We start from the raw sequence: 24,489 nt of genomic DNA on the forward strand, positions 1-24,489 counted from the left end.
GGTATGTATCATCTAAGTTATTTGTATCGTCTTTGTAATGTAGTACTAGATAAGATAGGATCCTACTAGGAACCAGGTAAATCAGGAATTTTAACTATGCTGGCCGATTGGGACAGAATAGGTAAACTAGGGCAGAAATTAGGGTTAGGGTTAGGGTTCTGAGCTAGGGTTTTATTTAGTAATGATGTGCAGGTTTCTAGAAGTCTATTAATGTAAGTTTGATTTGATTTGGATGAAGTTGGAAATCTAGGGTTTCGGGTTAAAGGACATGTAAAAATTGGGTGTTTTTAGAATCTAGGGTTTAGAGATGGAATCTGGGGAAAGTGAGCTAGTCGAGTGCTAATGGCAATGTGGGGAGTGAGATGAAAATAAAAAGATCAGATTTTGATGGGTGGTTAGGCCTCGGCTAATGTTAGGGTTTTTTCGGGTTTCACAGAGACAATGTCAGTTAGGGTTTAGGGTGCTAGGATGGGACAGCAGGCTAGGTCGAATGGAAGAAGGGATGAGAGGGTGCTGTGGTTGAAGTTTGAATGGATTTGAATGGATGGATAAGGCTGAACAGAATTTAGAGCAATTAGGGTTTATGGGGATCGATTGGAAGAGTGTAGGTCTAGGTTAGAAGATGAGAAACAGCAGGGTAGTTGCAGGAAAAATAAATGGCTTACTTGTTTTGCAGGGATCTGAAAACAGCAAGTGGAATCAGCCTGTGGAGGAACCTCCCGATCTACAAGATGCAAGGAGTCACTGGAGTCCACCAGCCCTTCAACCTTTATATTACTCACAAGGCTTCCTTGATATGACCCACAAGGATTCCTCTCAAAGAGCCAGCAGCAGCAGCAGTCGGGGCAGTAGCAATAACAAATGAAATTTTCAAATCTAAATTGTGTGGGGGAGCCTCCCACGTTTTATTATAAATAATAGGCCAAGGGCCTCATTCCTAGATCTATTACAACTCTATTCTCTCTTCCAAAATCGTGGAGAGGTATACTTAAGTAACTTAAAACAATTAAAAGACATAAAAAGACCTAATTGTCCCTAGTAACTTAAAACAACTTTAAAACACTTGAAATAACAGATTCCCTAAGAACCAATAAGATTAAAACAATCTCAGCCAATAGGATTAAGTCCTTAAGGCCGCTAAAAAAAACTATGTATAGAACTGAAATAAACTATACTAAGGCTCCTACTAAAACCCTATGATCAGGGGGGTTTCTTCAGCTCATGGAGGCTTGGATCTACATCACTTTGTTAAAATTGTTTATTGGTGGCTATAGCTTATTATGTTAGGTAGGATGGATGTTATTTCAAATACACTTTCTTGCTCTTAGATGTTCTAACTTATTATCATGGACACGCCTATGTTCGTCTACAATTTTAGTCCACACATTTCTGGAGTATGTGTGCTCCAATTCTTTAGTGTCCGTGTAACATAGTAAGTGTCTAACAGTTTTACCAACCAACTTCAGTAAAATTTGCATTCCACCAGCTCCACATGCCCAGTCAGTGACAGTACCATAAGATAGGCTCGGTCAATCAGGTCAGTAGACTGGTAGAAGGGTGGAGAGAGAGTAAGTTGAGAGGAAGAAAAAAGGGAGAGAGCAGGGAATCATTTCTACATCTAACCATCCACCTCTTTACCCCCTTTTTTCTTCCTCTTCTGCTTCTAACCACAACAACAACAAACTCAGCCTTATTCCAACTTAATGGGGTTGGCTACATGGATCCAAACAAAACAAGGTAGGGATGAGAAAAGAAGACTAAAAAAATGAGATGCGAAATGAAAAATGCCAACTGAAATACGGGAAATAAAAAAAAATGAAAGTAAGAGGAAAGAGGCACAGCCCAACAAGTCAGGAGAATCTCAGCTAAGTGGGGTCTGCTACATGGATCCTTGCCCTCCAATAGGCTCTACCGATGTCATACTTGGAACAAGACCTAGACTATGCATGTCCTTCCTCACAAGTCACAACTTCTCCTATGGTCATTTTAGGCCTGCCCCTATCTCTTTTAGCTCCTTCAATCGGGATCATATCACTCCTCTTTTTTTTTTAAACCCGAATATTACTTGGGACCCGGGCCAGCCACTAGAATATTATTAAAATCCAATCAATGAATAAAAGAATACAAAGGGGGGGGAACGTACCACCTTACCCTAACCCATAGGAGCAAAACTCTCACCTTAACTTTGAACCCGACCCATACAAACATAAGAAAACGAGCAAGATAAAATCTACTTCCTTAGAACTGGCAAACCAGCCATGTCTTCCCACAGAATACGCTGCAAATCCCCAGGCACCTGGCTGCCAACTTGGTAATTGATGGAGGAACCAGAATCACAAGCTAGGTTGACCATCCAATCAGCCGCCCTGTTACTCTCCCTATAAGCAAAGGTAACCATAGCCTGAGTAGAAGAAATTAAGGCCATAACTTCCTGAAAACAATACCATCCCTTCCAGAGATTACACCTCTTAAGATTAACCATTCTAATAGTGGAAGCAGAGAGAATTAATCACAAAATCAGCAAAACCCAAATCAAGGCACAACTTCAAACCATCTCTCAACGCCCTCAACTCTGTCAATGAATTTGTGCAATCACCATAGAAAATTGATAAGGCTGCTAAAACAAAACCCTCCTTGTCCCTGATGACCCCTCCACCCCCACCAACCCCAGGGTTGCCTCTACAAGCACCATCCCCATTAACCTTCACCGAGACGAAAGGCGGGCACCAATAAACAGGGATAGGATGTTTCAGCCGGGCCAGAGGGGCCGTAAGACCCAAAAACTGCAGAATTAAGCCATCCCTAGGGAAAGATGCCCTCCCAATCTTGGAGGGTACGGAAGGCCCCTCACCTAGAGCTTTAAGCATTCAATAATAGCACATGCAGGACACCTACTTTCCCCATGTCTTCTATTATTCCTCTCCTTCCAAAGCTCCCAAATAATTAAGGAAGGTAATAGGCCTGTAATGTAAGCACTTAAGACTGTTACAACCCGCCGATCCATGCCAAAGAAAAATACGACTTCTGACGTCCTGATATGGCAAAAAATCAATATCAAAGGCACGTGAAAAAAATCTCCAAACCTTCGCCGCAGTGCCTCTAGCAATGAGGCAATGATCAGTGGTCTCCCTCTTAGGACTCCCGCAACAATTGCACTTAGAAGCCAGAGGAATGCCTACCGCCGTTGAAGAGTCATCTGTGGGGAATTTCCCATTATGGAGCTGCTATGTAAAGAAAGCTACCTTCGTGGGCAGAGACTGGTTCCAGATCCATTTAGCGTAGCCTACCTCTGGTGAACCGCACCACACTTCATTCCAGACCAATTTAGCAGTGAAGCAACCATCACTAGTTACAGTCCACACTAAAACATCATCCTTATCTGAAAGAACACAACCACCCTGAAGGACGCTTTGCCTGACCCCAGCCGAGTCAATCCGATTCAACAAGTCCTGCCTCCAAGTGCCATCCTCATTGACAACCTCCTTAACACGCAAAGTCATATCAACCTGAAGGGCGTTGTCCACATAATCAATCAAAGGACCAACCCCCCACCCAGTTATCAAGCCATAAAAGAAACACTCCCAGCGCCAATTAGCCACCGCGACCTATCGAGCATGAAATCTTTAAATGCCAAGGCATTCCTCCAAGATTTCGATTCTAGCCCACTCGACCTTGCCAAAGCAACATTATTGCCTTTAAAAGCTTTAGCCCTGAAAAAGGTACTCCATAGCGAGTGACCAGCAAGGATCCTCCACAAACCCTTGAGCCTTAGAGAGAGACCGAAATCCTCCAACAGCCTAACCCCAACCCCACTTCTTCCAGTGGCCTACAGACCTTCTGCCAACTCACCCAGTGCCTTTGCTTTCCCCACTTTGAACTCCCCCACAGAAAGTCAGCAAAAAAGCCATTGATCCTCCTAAGGACAGCCTTTGGCGGCTCCAAAGATGCAAGAACATGAATGGGAATAAAGGCAAGAACGTGTTTCAACAGTGTCATACGTCCCCTAGCAAACAAGAGCTTTCCTTTCCAACCCACCACCTTGTTTCTTATTCTTCCAACCAGGTCATCAAAGAAACAAACTTTAAGCCTTCCAGCATAGAGAGGGGCTCCAAAATAAGTTATCGGCAACTCCTTTCTCACAAACCCTATGACGGTCCCCACTATTCAAGCCCTAGCCACCGAGGTCTTTTTACCCAACACAAAACAACTCTATTGCCTATTCACCAGCTGCCCCGAAAAGCTTTCATTCCTGCTAATAAAGCCCAAGATTTGCTTCAGTGAGTTCTTCAAACCCCTGGTAAAAATAATGGTGTCATCTGCAAACAGGCAATGGGAGATTCCAGGACACCCTCGTGGGGAAGCAGGAAATAAGATGCCCACCCCTCAGCAAACAGATTTTTAAGCCCCCTGCTAAGAACCTCCTCCGCCAATATGAAAAGTGCGGGAGATAAGGGATCCCCTTGTCTCAAGCCCCTGGTAGACTTGAAGAAACCCGAAGCTGAGCCTCCCAACACTATAGAAAACCAGCAATTTTCTATAGTTTTCCTGATTAAGCCAATCCAAGCATCAGCAAACCCAAATATAGAGAGCACCAAAAAAAGGAACTTCCACTCCAATCTGTCATATGCCTTTGCCATATCCAATTTAAGAATCATATTGCCTCTGCGGACCTTCCTGTTCAAATCCTGGGTCGATCTCTTGGACAATGGAGATATTATCATGGATACACCTGCCCTGGACAAAAGCTCCCTTCTCTTCGGCTACCAAGGAAGGGAGAAACACATCCAATCTAGAAACAAAAATCTTGGCAATAATTTTGTAAGAAAAATTACAGAGGCTAACGGGCCGAAAATCAAACATTACCTCAGGATTGTCCTTTTTAGGAATAAGCACAAGATTGGCGGAGGTGAAGCTTCTTGGAAGACTACCCCTTCAAAAAAATCCTTAACAATTGCCCAGACATAACCACCAACTACCTCCCAGCAAGCTGTGAAAAAATGCCCAGAGAAACCATCAGGACCCGGAGCATTGTTACTTGACAAGGCGAAAACAGCCTCCCTTCACCTCCTCCGAAGAGGGTGGAATCAACAAAGAGGAGTTGTCTTCCTCCGTCACCAACTGAGGAATGTGAGCCAGCAGGTCCTCATCCACCAAACACCCTTGAGTGGCGAAAATATCCGAGAAATGACTCACCACCGCCGCTAGCACCACCTAATGGTCAAAGATCCACGAGCCATCACCCGCTTTAATTTTAGGAACACCGCCTAGCCGTCTTCTGACATTAACCATAGAGTGAAAAGTTTTAGTATTCCAGTTCCCCTCCTTTAACCATGTAACCCTGGACTTCTGCCTCCAGAAAATTTCCTCCTGCAGCAGCACCCCCTCCAACATTTTCCTGGCCTTCACAAGGGCCCCCATGGAAACAGAGCAAGCAAGGTGGTCATAACCCATCTTCGCCCTACTAGCAGCATCCTCGGCATCCCTAACTTTCTGATGAATATTGCCAAAAACCTCCCCATTCCACATACGGAGTGCACCATGATATCACTCCTCCTTACTGGGGCATCCCCATAGTTCAAAAGCTCGACGAAATCTCGTCGAAATCTCAAAATTTCGGTCAAGCCAAAACAAAATGGGAGTTTGAATGAAAAAATACAATGTTTCGGTCGAAATGGTACTCATTACTCAATTAGTCAATTCAATATTTTATTCTTTAAATTACATACGTATTGAAACTTGTGAAATGTAAATAACATGTCTTTTTTGTTGTAATGTAGCTGAATGGTGGGTGTTGCATGGAAGTACGACAGAGAATTTATGGAAAATAGCAATCAAGGTCCTCTCCCAGATATGTTCCGCATCCGGCTTTGAACGAAACTAGAGTACGTTTTCGCTCATCCACTCTAAGAAGCGAAACTGATTGGGTTCCTAACGTCTATCTGACTTGGTGTATGTGCACTACAATTTGAGGCTGAAGATGCAACATATACGCATGGGGACAAGAGGGTAGCAGGGACACTATTGATCTCGCTGATATTTTCCAAGTGGATTTAGACGATGAAGATCCTATTGTCGATTAGGTGAGGGATAGAGGTGAGCCGATGTTGGATCGGGCTGCAGGTAGACTTTACCCCATGATAGCCGTTGAGATGGGTATTGATGTGGATGAGTTCATGGCTGAAGAGGGCCAGGTACACGCACGGGAAGCGTAACCCATATCATTCTAGCGTACAAGTGGCAATGCTGATAAGGAGGAAGATGACTGGTCCATGTCCTCAGGTGGTGGGACTCGGACTCAGACTCATACTCACAGATCTCCATCGATAAGAGGGATAGGGAAGAGGTTCGAAAAAAGGGTTGGGATTAAGGAGAGAGTGGTCGGGGAAGCGGAGAAAAAATAGTGGTTGTTGGTTTTTTTTTTTTTTTTTTTTTTTGTTACAACAACTGCGGTGGGAGTGGTAGGCGAGAAGGGACTGAGAAGGGGTTCGAAAAAGGGGGATAGAAAAATTAGGGGTTGGGGTTGGAGGTAGAGAGATATTAGGGGTTGAGGTTGGGCAATAACTAATTAGTGGAGAAGTCGGGAGGTAGAGAGAGATTAGGGACCTGCAACTCACCACTCCCAGGCTCACTGGAAGTACCTGCTTGAAAATCAGGTTCCACCCCAACGCAAGGTTCGAGAACCGCGAGATCTCGCCGAGATCTCCCCGAGTTTCTCGGTTTTTCAAAATCTCGAGTCGAGATCACATACGAATTTTAAAAGTGCATTTTCTCGGCGAGATCTCCGAGTTTCTCGGTTTGACATAGGAAAATGCCCATCTAGGTCCTTTACATATGTGCCAAATCTCGAGATCTTGCTGGAAATTCTTGGTATACAGACACCTATCTATGCCCGGGATCTATGCCAGGAACCAAGACAGACACTTATTTATGCCTAATATCATTTTTTCATTTACTTAAGATATTATTCATAAATAAGAAAATACCCCCCTATTTGAATCCAATAAAAATAGTTAAAAATCAAATTCCAAAAGGAAAAAAGTCAACCCCCTAGTTCAAGAACAAAAACTGGATTTTCGGTGGTAGGTGCAATTTTCAACTTTCTAATCTTGGGGTTTTTCTCAAATCTAAAAATTCCATAAATCTTATTATGGTAAAACATTGCTAAAAACCAAAAGTGCGGAAAAATATTCATTTGTTTTGATGTCCAAAAAATTATTTCAATTCGGAGCGATTTGGGACAACATTGCAGACATCGAATTAAGTTTGACGGTACATAACTCTTTCAATATAAATCAGATTTTAGCAATCTTGGACTTGTTGGAAAGCTTTCAAAACAAAGCTTTCCAACAAGTCCAAGATTGCTAAAATCTGATTTATATTGAAAGAGTTATGTACGGTCAAATTAATTCTGTGCGAATCTTTGTCAAAATCGATTGCGTTAGAAAGTTTGAAAATTGCACCTACCGTCGAAAATCTAGTTTTTGTTCTTGAACTGGGGGGTTGACTTTTTTTTCTTTTAGAATTTTATTTTTTAATTATTTTTATTGGATTCAAATAGGGGGGTATTTGCTTATTTATGAATAATATCTTAAGTAAATGCAATATCATTTACTTAAATGATATTAGGCATAAATAAGTGTGTTTGTCTGTGTTGCGTCCGGTTTCTAGCATAAGTAAGTGTGCGTCCGCTTTCCTACTAACTGAAACTCCTATTTAGACTTAGTTTTTGCAAAATCTGATAGTGCCATTGTGTTTAAATGGCATAAAATAAGTTGATTACCAAGTTTCAGACCCAAACTAGGTCTAAAACCCACCGAGATGAGGCTTCGAGTCGAGAAAAAAAAAAGTGCAACAACTCGGCGAGATCTCGCCGAGATCTCGACTCGACTCGGTTTTTCAAGGGTCCGAGTTGGCACTGAGACCCGAGTTTTCGAACCTTGCCCCAACGTCAACGACAAAGAGAACACAGATGGCCTGAAAAGCACAACAGATATGTTAAATCTTCAAAGACAGAGCAAGCTTAAGAGCTCCCACTAGGAGAATCTAAAGCCACCTCCAAGGAGTAGGGTTCCAGACCGATTGGGATACCACATACAAATCTGGAATGAAGTCACCAAACCGAACCTACTTAAAAACCATGTCCAAAGACGGTCTCGATTTATCTGCCTGAGGTGAGAACAAGAGATTGAGAACGAGCGAGGGGTCACCGTTCTCTCTAGTCTCGCCAAAGTCACACCGTTAAAAAAAAACAACTGTTAAAGAGAGACAGAGTTGTAAATACAAAGATTCTACATCAGAGTTGAACCAAATATCATGTCTTGATTGTAATGCCCTGCATTCTCATTCTTAATGTTTAATATTAATTTGGAATATTTTTCATTATTTTAATTTCTTTGGAAATGTTTAATAGTATTATAATTGTTGTTTGGAGTATTTTTTTATTGTTTAGTGTGTAGCAATATTTACTATAAACAATATAGGTTGGATTATTTTATTGTTATTTATTATAATACAGTTTTAATGATGTTTATATAGGTATTTATAATGACTTAATAAGATTCATTTGAATTAATGTAATTATGTGAATAGTGAAGCATGTGGTTGCAAGTTTAATGGTTAGCATGATTAATTAGATACCCACATTAGTCAGGCTTAATTAGTCCTAATGGGGTCTTATGGGTGGCATGTGTTGCAACATGGCTTAACCACCATGTGCATGGGCCAAGGTAGTGCCATAGTGGTGGCAACCATATGGCTAGCTAGGTGGAGGTGGCAAATGGAGTCACAGCCACATGGTTTTGAGGAGGTGGCCTTTAGAGACACCATGTGCATGCCTAGGAGGAGGTGGCTAATATGTGGCAGCCACAAGGAGAAGGAGGTGGTGGCATGATAAGGACTACCACAAGATGCTTAGAGAAAGCATGTGGTGGCTGAAGCATGAGGTGGACTGCCACAAGGTGCTAAGAGGGAGCATGAGTTGGCAGTTGTTTAATGTGGGATCAGCCACATAGCACAACAAGCTGGAGGTTGTTTGAAGGGCTTTGACCAAGGTTAGTAATGTAGCTCTAGATAGGAGAAGGATACTACTAGAGGCCAAGCAACAGGATCTCAAGGGGTTGCTGGTTCGAATGGGCAGAATTAGGGTTTTAGGTCAATTTCTAGGGCTGGGGTAGGGTAATGAAGGTAAGTCTTATATGGTTTTAAAAGGCAGATCTAGGGGAAGCTAATAATATAGGTTTGATGATTAAATAAAAAATTAAAATTTAGAAATTTGGGGTTAGGGTTTCGGGTTTTGGAAAATAGAAAATTAGGTGAAATTAGGGTTTAGACTTGGAATATGGGGAAGGCTTTAGGTCGAGTTTTCTAAGGGTAGAGGAGAGAATTCGGCCAAGGTTTGGTGGGGTTTTGATGGTTGGTTAGGTCTATACAGGAATTTGGGGCTTTCGGGGTTTTACAGAGATGATGTGGATTAGGGTTTGAGTGGGGGAATGGGGCAGAGCTTAAGGTCGAGTGTAATGGGTGTGGAGAGGGAACTGTGGTCTGAATTTGGGCTGAATCTGATGAAGGATGAAGGCTGGATGGAGTTAAGAAGATCTAGGGTTTTGGGGGAATTCAAACAAAATAAAAAGGGGGCTGTAGGGCAGGCTGTAGAGGATTAGGAGATGAAGGGAATGACTGAAATACTAAATCACTTACTGGAATTGCAGGTACTTCAATGGCAGCAGCTGAAAACTTAGAAGGATAGAACCACCTTCAAACTTAGGGATCCTCCCGGCCATCACGGCGCAAGGAGTCGTAGGAAATCCACCTACCCTTTCCACCTTGATAGAACCACAAGGATGCAACACTCCAAGGAGCAGCAGCAGCAACAATGGCGGCAACACAAGTCTCTTTTTTTTTAATTCATAAACTGTGGGGGAGCCTCCCACGATTTAATATTTATAATAAAAGGCTAATAGCCAAATCCTAATACAATCTAAACACTTCCCTCACTTAAATCGTGGAAGGGCTGGAACCTAATAAAACAACTTAAAACATAAAGATAAAAAGACCTATTTGTCCCTAACATAGTTCAAGATCTCGACAAGATCTCGCTTTTAACTCGATCTCGTAGGATCTCGCTTTTAACTCGATCTCGTAGGATCTCGAGACGAAATGCCATGCGATACACAAATACGCCATTATCTCGCTCGACGCCGAGATCTCGAGCTATTTCTCGTTTTGGTTCGACTCGGTAGAACCAGAATGCTCATAATACACCATAACTTGACAAGATCTCGACTCGCTCTCGCCTGTCTCGCCTCTGTGAAGGGGGAACTCCATCTTTGGGTCATTTTTTTCATTTCTTTTGGCAAATCACACCTCCAACACCTCATCAAAGCTTGATTCATTAAAGATTGAAGCTGCTAATCTCCTCCAAACTGCATCTCAAGAACCTAAGGTAACTATTCATCTCAAAAACTATATTTTTCATACAAACATGATCTAAACTTGTAGACTACCAACTTAGGGTCCGTAGTCAAAGTAACATTTTGGGTTTGAATTTGTAAAAACTAAGGGTTTCACTGTGTTTAGAAGGCCTAAAATACGGAGAATGTCAAGTTTCAGCCCCTATCTTGGCCATATGGCCACCGAAACCGACCATCGAGTTCAGGAAAAAAATACATGATCTCGCCGAGATCTCGGTTTTGTGGCCTGGCGAAACCGAGACTTAAAACCTTGGTCCCTAATAACTTAAAATAAAAGACACTTAATTAAATCACTCAAATTGAACCATGGTTTGAACCGGTTCAATTTAAGTTTACAAATAAGCTGAAATAAAACTAAGTATGGAAAGTACTAAAATGCAAACCTAAGCTACGGTTCCCAAGCTAAGCCCTAATTTCAGGGCTGCTTCTTCTTCTTATTCTTCTTCCTTCGGGTGTGGGCACATGGTGCTGCATCAGTTAGTATATGGTAAGTAAAGGCTAATTAGATCATTAGGCAGGGTTTAGTTTAGTTAAGTTAGATTAGTGAAATCCTAAATTACTCTAGGTGTTATAATGGATTGGGATTAATTAGTTATTATCCTAAGTCAGCCTGGGTCCATATGATGGAAATATTTCTGTGTTCCTGGCTTGCTCTGCTGAGTTTTCTGCTAGGTTAGAGAGAAGAAGAGATTGAGGATTGTCGATGGCTGTTGAATTGAGAGTGTAATAAAATGGATGTTGAATTATTTAGTGTATATGAAATTGAGCTCTGATGAGAGCTGTGATAGAACTAAAAAGAATGGATGAAGGGTTAAAATCCAATTTAAGGGCTACAAGAACAGAGGAAGAACTCTGTTTTTTAGATCTGGGCACAAATCCAGATGCCGGTCGACCGGCACATAAATCTAGTCGACAGGATAGTGCCGGTTGCACTGCTGGTCGACAGGTTTCCACCGGCAGACCACTGTAAGTTCTGGAAGTATTGACCCTGTGGTGGAGGTCAATCGGTAGACCTTTGAAGCTGATTTAAAGTATTTTTTGATTCGGTCTTGTGAGTAAAAGTATAATAGGCATAGATTTCCTATGAAACCCTACTAAATGTGATGCTATTTCTATACAAGTGTTCTTGAATAAAGGTACTGGACAGCTGGTTTTATAGTTATCAAAGGGATTAAATGTGAGATTATGTAATGTATAATGTTATATGCATCGATTGAATGATGTGAGGGAAAACATGGTTAATGTTTGATGTTTATTAATATATATTAGTGTGTGATGTATGGAACAATGTGTGATGTGTGAAACATGTTATTGATGATAAGTATAACAGTATGTATGTTATGTGAAGTGTTCATGCATCAAAACAATGTGTGACGTGTGAAACATGTTATTGATGATAAGTACAACAGTATGTATGTCATGTGAAGTGTTCATGCATCAAAAATGATCGTGAGGCGAGTAAACGTATGAGGTTATGATGCTAAGAAATAAAGAATACGAGATGCTTAAATGTTAAATGCTAATTGAAGTATATTGGTGAACTAGTTTATAATACTAAATGAAGATGATGTCGTACTTCTTGAGATGAAATGCAAAGTCAGCGGGAGCAGCTTGCTGTTATGGGATTCTTAGGAGGACTTGGGAAGGAGTTCGATTCAGTCCGTTCCCAAATTCTTGGTGGTGACAAGGTAGCCACATTATTTGAGACTTTTTCCAGGGTTCTACGTGTCTCCCGTGAGACTACTACTACTGTTGATAATTCAGCCTTGGCTTCTTTTCCCCAGAACCGTGGGCCCAATGGTGAGGCTTGTACTGGTGGTAATGGTAATAGTGGTGCTGGTCGTGGTCGTGGTGGTGGGACTCTTTCTAGTAAACCACCTACCTTGGGTACTCAGAGTGTTCCTAATGGTTCGGGGCAAGTGAGGACTTGTCACGCATTTCTTCCACATTAGAAGTAATGGAAAGAAGTGAATTAAGCTCCTCATACATCCTTTTAAAATCAGCAAAGTACTGGGTCAAAGGACGACCCTTTCAATCAACCCTATAGAACTCCTAGGACAACTCATAAATGCGGAAAAGATTGTTTTGTTCAGAGTACAAAACATTAAGGTACTCCCACAACTCCTTAATAGTATCAATATGTGTCACTAAATCGACAATCTGATGTTCCATAGAATTCAGCATCTGTCCCAAGATTCTAGCATCAACAGTATCCCATAAGGGGTCATCATCAGGTTTAGTCTTAAATAAGTGATGCTGCTGATCACGGCCCGTTAAAACCAACTTAACAATTTTCTTCCATTGTTGAAAGTTGGTGATCCCTTCCAATTTCTTTTCAGTAATACGATTGGTGGAGGAAGAGAAAACCTCAGTCATCATAGTCTTCGATGTATCACCTATAATTCACAGCCAATGAATGGAGTAAGACGGCACAAAAATTCTGCCCCAAAAAAAAAGGTTTGCCCAAAAATTCTGCCAGAGAGCCCTGACAATCGAGTCCAACCAAATCTGAACCAACCAACTAAAAATCTGCCCTTCAATAGCTCCCAATAAATCCAGCAAGCTTTAGATATTTCAACACTCTCAAGAATTGGTTCAAAAAATTCAAACTAACAAGGTCAATGATGCTCCAGGGAGAAGAAAACTTCGATCTCAAAAGAAGAATCAGATCAGAAAATAAGTGTTGTAGTACCTCCCAAAAAATCCAGCAAACACAAAAACAGGGTCCAAAAGCTCCACCAAAAATTCGATTAATCTCCCTGGGAAAAGTCGAACTCAAAACCCTGGCAAGATGCTGCCGACAGATTCTCCTCCAATTCAAGCGCAATCTTCACTCCATAAATCCCCAAAACACATAAAGAGAGACCTAGTTCTTATCTTAAATCATGAACTAGTCTCGAATCAGTCCAAAAAAAACGCAGCATAGGGTGCTGCACCCCTTCAAACGAAAGTAATAAGAAGCCGCAAGTCTCTAAACTGAAATCACCTCTTCAATATCGATAGATGCCTTGATAGAAGAGACGAGAATAATTGTAGAGAGCTGTAACAGTGCCTATAGCTCTGATACCATGTTAATCAATAGAAGAAAAAGAGAAGAAAAACAGAGGAAGCCGAGAGAGAGAGAGAGAGGGGAAGAAGATGTGCAACTAGGGAATCACACGTTGTGTGTGTCTTCCCCTCTAAACCTTATTAAATATACCTCTAAGGGCATAATAGGAACAGAACGTAAAAATAAATAACAAAAACATACCTAATCTACCCGTCACCCATCTCGATATTAGCAATAGTGCTAATACCGAGATTCACAATAATCTCGATAACACTATACAAGAAAGGAATTCATGGGTTTTATTAGACTCTAGACATTTGACCTCGAAACCAATGGAGGTTGATCCCATGTCCGATTCCAGGTTGTAAAACCCAAATCCTTATTCTCCCAAACCACAGAAATTGTACAAGAAAGGAACTCACATGGTAGCATTCTTGAACCATTAAAATGAAAATTTAAAAAAAAAAAATCTTGTAAGTCTGACCTCATCCTTGGAGTATCTCCATTCTCCATCACAGCATCCAAAATTTTTAGCCATTCCCCTTCCCCGAACCCAAAGGAGCCAAGGAAAAAAAATATCACCGGAGCATCAAACCGGAGGACGAGTCGACGACGATGGCCCAGATCCTTTAGCCTTAGTGATTACTCGCAACGACAACCTAAAGGGTAGAGGATGAGGAGTCACCGGACCATCCCCTTCTGTTGTGACCACTGAGGAGAAGAGGCCCTCATGAAATGAATTGTACTCGTTCGAGTTTTGATAATTAGAGACGCCACAGTGTATCACATTCTTCCTCACACACAAACACAGAGAGACAGAGAGAGAGGATTTATGCTCGTTCGAGTTTTAATAATTAGAGACGGCATAGGGGTTAGTGCTTTATGAATGAATGAAACAATCAAATGAGGGGAAGGGTCGGGCTGGGCTGGGTCCGGCTAAGCCCGAGGCATCAACCCAGGCCCGGCCCAGGCCTTACCCGGGCTCAGGACAGGTTAAGGCGGGCTCGGGCTGGCCGGGCTTTTTTGAGACCCCTAATGGGATACATGAGTAGACTATGATGCGAAGCCTAGCTAACCTCACTCATATTTGCATAGTCGATAGTTCACTTAAATGGCTTGACTTAACCAAACAATAAATCTTAGGGAAAAGTACACTGCCACCCCCTGAGGTTTGTACGAAATACAGAGCGACCCCCTGTGTTTCTAAATTATACAGCCACACCCCCTGAGTTCTCACTCCGTCAGTTAAGTGTTACGGTTTTGGTTAAGTTTGCCCTCAAATGACTAATGTACCCCTTTTAGGGTGTGAGCTTACCATTTTGCCCATAGGTCAGATTTAACTAATGGCATTAACCCATCCACCCTAACTTAACCTGAGTTATGTCTCCCCTCTCACCCCTACCTCTCTCTCTCTACTGCAACTCTCGGAGACGACGGCAACCAGCGTGGCGGAACTCCCTCACTGCCGGCCCTTCACCGCTCCTCTCCTCTGTGACGGCAATGGTGACGACGACCTCCTCTCCTCTCGCTGCAATCACTCACGCCTTCGATAAAAACCTCTGAATTGGGGGTTTCTTAGAGGATGAGCAATCATGGCGGATAGAGTAAGATCGGTCAAGGAAGGAAACAAAGTTGGGCTTGGAGGAGAAATCGAGGTCGTCAAGGCCAGCCATGAGTTCCCAAGCGTTGATGACTGAATCAGGAGATGGGTTTTCGTGGGTTTCTGATTCTAGGGTCAGGGTTTTGTTCTGATAATGATCGGATGAAGGTTGGTCAAGGGGAAGGAGAGAACCGTAGGTGGTGAAGGTGAGCGAGACCAAGTGATGGGTATCACCTTTCTTTAGAGAAGGATGGAAAAATTCAGAAGTTTATTACTTTCTCAGAAGAGTGATTTTGACTTTTGTTTTCGAAAATCGTAGTTTGTTTGTTTGTTTGTTACTTCATAAGCCAAAGCCTGAAGACCCTCTAACCCTCCATAGAAAACAAAACATATTTTATGCTGCTAATACCGAATCCCCTTTTAACTTCACAGGAGAGAGAGAGAGAGATCTACTCATCATCTAAAATCTACGACTTGGCTTTCAAGTCTTCAAAGACGCTGCCCTCCAGAGGCCCGAGCTTCTGCAGCTTGCATTCATGTTTCCCCTTCCCACACTCCATCTCTCCCCCTTCCCCCATGTCGTCATGTCTCCATGTGACAGATTCTCGGGCCCTAAGCTTCACCTTCCACTGCCCCCAGATTCTTCACTATCTCTCTCGATCTCGAAGTCAAGTCTACATACATCGTCCACTAAATCCTCTACGCTTGCTGTCTCCTTTCCTCCAATTGCCTATCGAATGTCAGTAAATTGAATTTATATTTTTCTTTCTTTGTTCTTCTATCCTCGATCCTGATTCATTTTTTCAATTCTGTGTTAATTCGGTTCTCTTTAGATTCGATAGTGAGATAATGACTTCTCAAACCTCATTTCTGTTGTTTCCTCCCTCAAACCCTTGCTTGTACCCTGCAGGATGTTCTTTCTGAACCACATTCCCATCGACAAGAATAGGATGCACTTCTTCCATCCCAGAGTTGCAGTAGAGAGAGAGGTAGGAGTGAGAGAGGAGAGATAACTCAGGTTAAGGTTAGGGTGGGTGGGTTAATGTCATTAGTGAAATCTGACCTATGGGCAAAATGGTAAGCTCACACACTGAAAGGGGTATATTAGTCATTTGAGGGCAAATTTAACCAAAACCGTAACACTTAACTGACGGAGTGAGAACTCAGGGAGTGCGGCTGTATAATTTAGAAACACAGGGGGTCACTCTGTATTTAGTACAAACCTCAGGGGGTGGCAGTGTAATTTTCCCTAAATCTTATGTTCATTATTAATGTTAATGTGTATGTATACTGATATGTAATGTAGCATGTTCATCTCACTGGGCGTTTAGATCACCCCTTTATGTTGTTGATTTTACAGATGATGGGACTGGAGGGTACACATGTACAGCTTCGGATATAGTGGGTTGTGAGTGCCTAGGGTGCTCTAACCTTAGAGATAGGGCTTGAGAACCTTATAGTTGTTTTGATATTTTGAGATAACAGTAACACTTGTAATGTAATAACTTTTGAAGCACACTGTCGTGTATATGAAACTGCCACTAGTTGATTTTTAATTGTCTATCAATGGTATAAGTATATAACCCAACTATGTTCTGTAAATCTTCCACTGTGTATGATGTATGTGTGTGACAGTTGTGGTAAATATTTGATTATGTTTAGGATCATTTGATCAGCGCCCATAAGGGCAGTGCCTTTTACCCTATCTGGGTTCAGGTCGTTACATTGATTCTTGAAAAAACATATTCCTTGGATTCAATTGATCAAAATTAATAACCAAAAGAAAATGCTCAAAATCCTTCAATAGAGCAAGAAAGAACATTACCTGAACAGCAAAGGTTGCAAAGGACCATAAAAACGAGGGGCACCCGATTGCTCGTTTTTCCTTCCGAAAAAGCAAATACTGTTCTATGTAACTCTTTCCTGAGAAAGGTGGTGGCAGAGGAGGCGGCACTTTAAGGGATAAAAATGTTAGTCAGAAAATGATTATCTGTTCTTGAACGATATTGTTGAATTACACTGACTAGGAATTCATCGGTATTATCATTATCGAAAAGGTCGACAAAAATATAGCTTCTCTGTACACTTGAAGTAATTTAAAAAGTGAATTAAAATCAACATATATCAAAGAAAATTACAACATCAAGAAGTTTACAAGAACAACTCATGGTAAAATATTAATAGTTAGTCCAAAATACTAAAAATTAACCAAATACCAAATTTTCGTGCATAGAAAGTTACAAGGCAAATGGATGCACTAAGAAGACAAGGTCAATTACAATGAAAGATGCGACCTATCACCTATTGATCAAATATGGACATGAAAATCATCACAGCGAAGCTTCAAGCACTGTCTCTTCTTTATCATCATAGTTCGTTGTGATCACTTTAGCTTTATCCTCAACTTCAGGCTCCTTTTCTTTGACTGGTGCTCTCTCAATTTCCCTTGGTAGTGTAAATTTGAGTTCAGCCTTCGCCTTAACATCACTAGTGCCAGACTACCAACTATCTCCAACTTGTGAACTGAACTATATAGACGGATGTTTCAACTTTCAAGTTCTCTTCAGCTTTAAATTCCTTTTGGTTGCAATCTTGTCAAAGGGGAAGTTTTCTTTGGATATATGATGGTCGGTACTTGTTCTTCAATTCGTGCTTCATCTATTCCCAAATCCTTGATCTCGTCTTCTAACTCTGAGCCTCTCTTCATGGATTCTCTACCATTCTTTAGCATGACCAGTGAATCGCAAATAAACAAATCTAAGCTTCTGCTCCTCTGTCAAGTTGTACCAGTAAAAATATTCCTTTAGAGAATCTAACCAATCAAGGAATAGGCATGGGTCCATCTGTCCAGCAAAGTAATTCACCTTCTTTGTGGTAATATAAATCTAAGATGGTGCAAAATATGTACGTATAGAATCAATAATTTCAGACTATCCTAGTCATTCATTCAGTCAACTGCTTCAACATTTAAATCACTTGTGCATTAGAATCAAGGGTCCGGTTTGGGGTACTAGGGTTGCCCTCGGCCATGGCTATGATACCAAAATAATGGATTCAAACTCAGCTTAATAATATGTTCAGCATTCTCCCATAGTCAGGACCACATGTCACCCCAAATAGACCAGAATTATGAGGAACCGACAACATCAATCTACCAATCATATTTGGACACAAATCGGGTTGAGTAGGCCTTTCAAACAATAAAATATAATACCCGAAGTTGACACTAATCCATTGGATAGATTAGGTACCATGGGGTAATCTTAGAAAATAGAAACTTTTAGTTCCTAAATCTAGGAACAGTAATAACACCCAATCAACAGACCTGGTCAAGACCACATCCTGGTCGAAGTACTCCCCTAGGACGAGAATAACTCACCCAAGTTTCATCTCAATCCAAGGGCCAGCAGTTGCTGAACTGGGGGTAACAAAACAGATTAAGATTTCTCAAAAACAGTGCATCTGCAAGATATTTATATACCAATAGATCAAACCCAGTTAGCAACCAATCAATCCCCTTCTCACTAACCACCCCAGCATCTCACTGCAGCTCTGCTTCTCACAGTATAGTTAGCAAGCGTCCTGCCTGATTACAATATCTTAACTACAAAGATATCACTAAATATAAGACAAAATAAGATGCTAAAATATAGGAATCTGATCCACAAAATATTACAACCTCAAACAGTTGGCCCCACAAGAAGATCTCCCATGCAAACTGCATTGGCCTGACATTTTCCCTCCTGAAATTCAGGAATTTATTAGTCAACAGTCTTCTAATAAATCCCCACGACTTGGCTGGTTAGCTGGACCAGAAAACCAAACCGTAGGATCTGGTTTGGGTCAAGTTGGCCCAACAACTGGTCCAAGAACAACCCAGGCCCACTGTAGGCTGTTCTTCTCTTCTTTTTTCTTCTTCACCTACATCATTTCTCCTTATTTCAGAGCAAAGATTGGATAATAAAAAGTCCTTAGAGTCAACAGAAATGCCATTGTGGGTGCATTGATTCATTAGAAAGAACAGAGTGGGCATACTAAGGTAATGTATGGTCTCATTATCCTTCTCTAGGGCGCGGGACATCAAACTTGAAGATTTCAGCGTCTAGGGACATAGTAAATAATTTGTTTGTTTGACTAGATGAAGGCATATAAAACTGAAATAAAGTGATGCAAGAGCATCTCCTACATCGTTCCAGCTGTTCATAATTCAGGATTCGATTTTCAATAAGTTTAAGACATGGGATTCTTTTATCACTATAAAAAATCAAGTACGGGATCAATTTTAAGAGATAAGGGATTTAATTATTAATTTTTTAAATTTAAAAAAAGTAGGGTTGTTTGAGTATGTTTTGGAAAAGGGAAGACAAGTCCTAGTGGTATGAAGAAAGCTTTTACTCAGAGTAGTTTGTTGAGCAAAAGCAGGATGCAAGTGTCAGATCAAAGTACTATTTGGAGTAGTACTGACATATATTCTGTGCATTACTTTTTTGATTATTTTGAATTGAGAGTTGAGAGAGAGTCCTCCCTACATGCTACAGCCGGGGTACTATAACTCTATGTTGTTACGGAAAATTATCCCCTCCAGTTCCCTGCCCAGCCCAGTTTCCCGGTTCCTCTAATAGGGGGTGGTGGACCCCACCCGGGCAGGGGTAGGGTGGTCATTCCAGCCCCCCTTGTTAGAGGAATTGGGGAACTGGACCGGGCAGGGAACTGGAGGAGATAAGATCCATGTTGTTGCTGTGCTGCTATTCCTAGCTATTTCTGTTATTATTTTACTTCTATCTCTGCTTTTATCCCAGATCTGAAATATTGTTTTTGTCTTACGTTATTGAAAGCTTAATTTTGACCTGCATTTGCATTTTGTTGATTCTAATCAATAGAATATCTGCAGTTCTTGATCTTCAAGTCAAGGTCTTATTCTGCTTTCTGCAGCACCCAATTATTATTTTCAGCATTCTTCGCCAGTTTCAGATCTGTTTATCTATGTGCTTTAGTTGTTCCTTTAGTTCTCTAGGCACCGCTTGATAACCTTACCAGAAACTGTTTCTGGTGTTTTTTTATTCTGAGAAACAGAAAAACACCTAAAAAGTGCTTGATAAACATTGTTCCATAGAAATTGTTCTCTGGTGGATAAATCAAAATTTCTGCTCCCCAGAAGACTTTTGACAGAACATGTCCAACATGTTCTGTCATTGCTCAGCACAAATCGACCAAACGTGTGCCCGATAATTTCAACAAGTCTTCAAATTTTGCTTTTCATTTTCATTTGACACAAAGCCCTCGTCCTCCTCAAGAGCTCTGAGAAGACAACCCTAATGGCGATTCCAGTTGCTGCTGCCATTGTCGAAGCTTCAGGCCATCGATTCGAGTTGCTGCTGCCATCGTCAAAGCGGCAGGAACCTCCAACGAGTTCAGATCTGTGTGTATCCTCCATCGCTCTGCCCTATTTCAGTGTCACTCGAGCGGGATCATTCTTTTCCTTCTCCATTTCCTCTTGGAGCTTAAAAAGGAAAAAAAAATGTCAGTTTTGTCGGACGTAATCTGGAGAAGAATTTTGGAGATGGTAATTGAGAAATCGAAACTCGACTACAAAGACCTCTGCTGCATTTTCATCTCTTGCAGACGCCTGAGTAGATTATCCAGCAAAGATCTCCTAGTTGGATTCCCATGATTTTCAGTACCCCAGTGGTTCAAATCTCCTGGAAATCCGTGCTGTCAGCAGCAGCGATCCTTACGTAGTTGTAAAGATGGGCAAACAGGTCTGCTTTTGATATTTTTCATGTTTTAAAGCTCTTCTGTGTTGTGAAAACTTGTTGGAATTAAGACTGATGTTCTTTCCTAGGATGGGTTTTTGCCGACTTGATGATATCTATTTGGGTTTTAAAATTTTGGGTTTTTCTGTTTGAATGTGATTGCAAATGGAACTGATCATGATTTTGGCGAATTTTCATAATTTGTGAAGCTTCTATTGGATTTTTCTTCTCCTGATTAAATATTAAGGACGAAAGTTGTTGAAGCTTCTTCTTCTGTGACCTGTCCCGATAGCTCTGTTTTGAGAACTATCGTTCTGTTTTAGATGAGGGTTTGCCTAATCATTTGTTTTTTATGAAACTTTTCAAGCTGAAGCCATTAAGGAGAGAAGGAGAGATAAAAATAAAAGGGGAAGAATCTAAGAAATTCAAGCTTACCAATTTTTGATGAATCTCACGACATAACAGAAAAAAAAGCTGGCTGTCTCATCTCTCTCCAGTCCACTCTTCTCTGCAATTTACCTAAATTGCAGCATTTCACAATGGCTGATATCAAGTGTTTAAAATCCAGTCTAATTTCTTATATGAAAATTGTGGGGGAAAAAATAGACAGCCAGCAGTTTGATGTGGTCTGGGATTCTTGAGACTTGTCCTCAGGAATGTCCCCCCTTCTTGCTTAGGCAAGGCACTCCCTGTTTTTGGCCTGGGATTCTTGAAACTTTTCATTATTCCCTCCCTGCGCTCTCCCTGTTTCTCTTGTCTTCCTTTGTCAAACTGTGCTTCAGGGATACTCTTTGATGGATAGCATTGCATGTGTGTCATATTGAGAAATGCTCTTTAATTGAGAATATGGAACTGGTGTGCTGTGTTTTATCTGGCTTGAGGGAGGAATATATCTATCTTATTGTGTGGTGGTAATTGAGGTCTGGCTTTACATGTTCCATCCTTACACATGTATTCTAGTCTTCTAGCATGTGAGCCATTAAAGCCAGCATAGTCATGAGTCAACCACCCAAATAGGGCATCAGTCATTTCGAGATTATAGCTGACTTAGATGCTATGATCCCAAAGGGAAGGGAAGAAGATGATTTGTGTTGGGTTTCCTGCTCTTGAGATAGTTTTACATTGGATGACATTACCCACACTTCTAAAGATGTGAACCTACCATTGTAGTATGCATAGGAAACATTGTGTTTTTAAATCAGGCGCCCTCCCATTTCCCATATTTCCCCACCTCCACCAGACCAACTGACCAAGCATGCATTGCATGCTTGCTGTCCCCATACACACACACACACCCCCATCCCCTCCCTTAGTTATTGCCTTTCCTTCTCTTTATTCTTTTGGCTTTGTAGATAATGGGAGCAGTGAAAAAGAGAGTCCACAATAGCTTGAAAGGGTAGTAGCTATGGAGGAGACTGTTAGGTTTTTTGCACCAATTAGAGGCTACCCATCCTGGGTCTGGTTTTGCTAATCCGGCTCAACATTCAGCTCTGCTATTATCTATGAAAGTAATCTCTGATTGCTCAAGGTGGTCAGGGAACCCTGCTGTTACATAGGGGTGTCAAACAGTCATTTTGGTCTGGTTTTGAATGGTGTGAATCCATTTTTGACATTCACCGGTCTAAGTTGTAGATAAGCATGACTTTAGTGGCTCCACTGATAAAGTACTACTTGATGGGTCTTTAGCTCAAATTGGTAGAGCACTTGGAACATGAGCATGTTCCAAGAGGATGGTGGTTCGAGTCCACCAAGGCCTTCTTTATTCAACTGTTCATAGCATAGTCAGTTATGCTACTAATCCACACAAGAACCCAATTTTAATGGCATCTTTAAAATTTGACATATTTTTATACTTACTTTGGTTATGTTAATGAGATATTTTAATTTTATGTTAAGGTTGGTAAGAAAAGGATTTTACAAGTCTTTTTTTGGGTATAATTGACAAATAAATGGTATTATCGTAATTAATATCAAATAGGGAAGATATTTTAATTACAATGTTTATTTTAACCTTTATTATCTAAAGTACATTATTCAAGACAAATATTATTAAAATTGGTCACATTACATGTTCCCAGAAACAGATTTAATCAAGCACCAATGGTGTTCCAATTGTCTTCTGGAAACGTTTCCAGAACAGGTTTACCAAGCGGGTAAAAAACAGTTTCTCAGCAAAGAAAATGAAAAAAACTGTGCTGGAAAACAAAAAAATGATTTGGTGTTTCCCAGCACATTTCCATAACAGAAACACCTGGTAAGGTTATCAAGCGGTGCCCTAGTTGCTACCCCCTTATTTCTTCTCAAGTACTCTTGTTGTTCCTCAACTCTATGTTTCAATTTGGCTGGGGAAAACCAGTCTACATATTGAAATTTAATTGCTTAACTTATCAATCAATAACGAAGAAAGTTACAGAGAAATCCAGGGAGCGGGAAACTGGACAACACTAAGTTTATATTCCAATGAATTAACGGACAGCAAAGTAGGAAAATGGAATGATAAAGAAAGAGCTAATATTCAAAATGTTACTCACTTTTAGGAAATAACTCTGAGATCTTCTTCATCTTCCTAAGTTGCACAATAAGCACAGGGAGAATTGCCAGTCTAAGGGCCAAGGTAGAGGACGCAATTATCACCCACCTATAGTGCCGTCAAAACTATCAGGAAATATTAAGCAACCTTTAACAATATAGTACTGTTCTCCTCTTATTGATTAATAAATTACATAGAAATTCAAGGAAAGTCCACAAAAATAAAAACACATTAACTGCTACAGATGTTTTAACTGATTTTTTCTTAGAAATGTAAAAACCAAAAAAAAAAATCATGAATCATAAACCATTACAGCAATCAATTTAATTTGCATAGTCAAACAACAAAGCACGAAGAAATAATGGTTTCTTCAGAGGAAATTTCGAAAAAAATTACTGTGCTTTCTTCAGAGAATTTTCAAAAATTACAGATTAAGCAAACGAGTCGGTACCAAGGAAGACCCGTGAGTTCATGGTATCCATCAAGCAAAGAAATAAGGACACGAACAGGAAAGAATTCATCACCATCAACCACTCCATCCGCAACTCCAGAACCACTAAATTCCTCAGTCAACGATTTCAACTCATTTCCTAACTCTCCATCGGTACCACTTTCATTAACAGAGCTACTGGTTAGCGGAGTAAACGAGAATGATCTAAACGAGGTAAGATCCCAGTATGGGGGTGAAGAATTCGCATTGGGATTGATTCTGTCTCTGAAGATTGAGTGGTTATTGCAGACATACGAACGAGAGGAGAAGAGAAAACCGGGGTTTTGGAGGTAAAGCGAGTTAGAGAATGAAAACGAAGAAGATAGAGATCGACATCGGCGGAGCCCGAAACAGAGCTTCGGTATTCCCATGGATTGGCACAGGCGCACTCGCAGTCTTTTCCAGCCTCGTGCAGAAGTACGAAACACATGGGAGGTACATCGACCGGGTTGGAGTAACACGAACCGGATCTCCACTGTTTAATTTGCGCTAGAGCTGACTAGATCGATATTAGACCAACTTGACCCAGACTCTACAACTTCCCTTTATAAGCCAGTTTGCCACCTCTTGGTTATCCATCCAGACTTCTAGTTGTGAC

The 24,489-nt window shown here is 41.0% G+C and overlaps 1 protein-coding gene across 3 annotated transcripts in view; it reads right to left on the minus strand.

Annotated features, from left to right (window-relative positions):
* The window catches only part of LOC122645933 (ALBINO3-like protein 2, chloroplastic), a 45,684-nt gene extending 21,401 nt beyond the window's left edge, over positions 1-24,283 (minus strand). For all 3 annotated transcript variants that reach the window (XM_043839349.1, XM_043839351.1, XM_043839350.1), the window contains exons 1-3: positions 23,853-24,283; positions 23,403-23,509; positions 16,944-17,071 (exon numbers count right to left, since the gene is read on the minus strand). In XM_043839349.1, coding sequence (XP_043695284.1) covers positions 16,944-17,071; positions 23,403-23,509; positions 23,853-24,262 — 645 coding nt within the window. In that variant the 5' untranslated portion in view covers positions 24,263-24,283. The remainder of the gene's footprint in view (positions 1-16,943; positions 17,072-23,402; positions 23,510-23,852) is intronic.
* Between the last annotated feature and the right edge of the window lie 206 nt (positions 24,284-24,489).

This window comes from Telopea speciosissima, chromosome 11 (genome assembly GCF_018873765.1).
Source record: "Telopea speciosissima isolate NSW1024214 ecotype Mountain lineage chromosome 11, Tspe_v1, whole genome shotgun sequence".
Taxonomy (NCBI): Eukaryota; Viridiplantae; Streptophyta; class Magnoliopsida; order Proteales; family Proteaceae; genus Telopea; species Telopea speciosissima.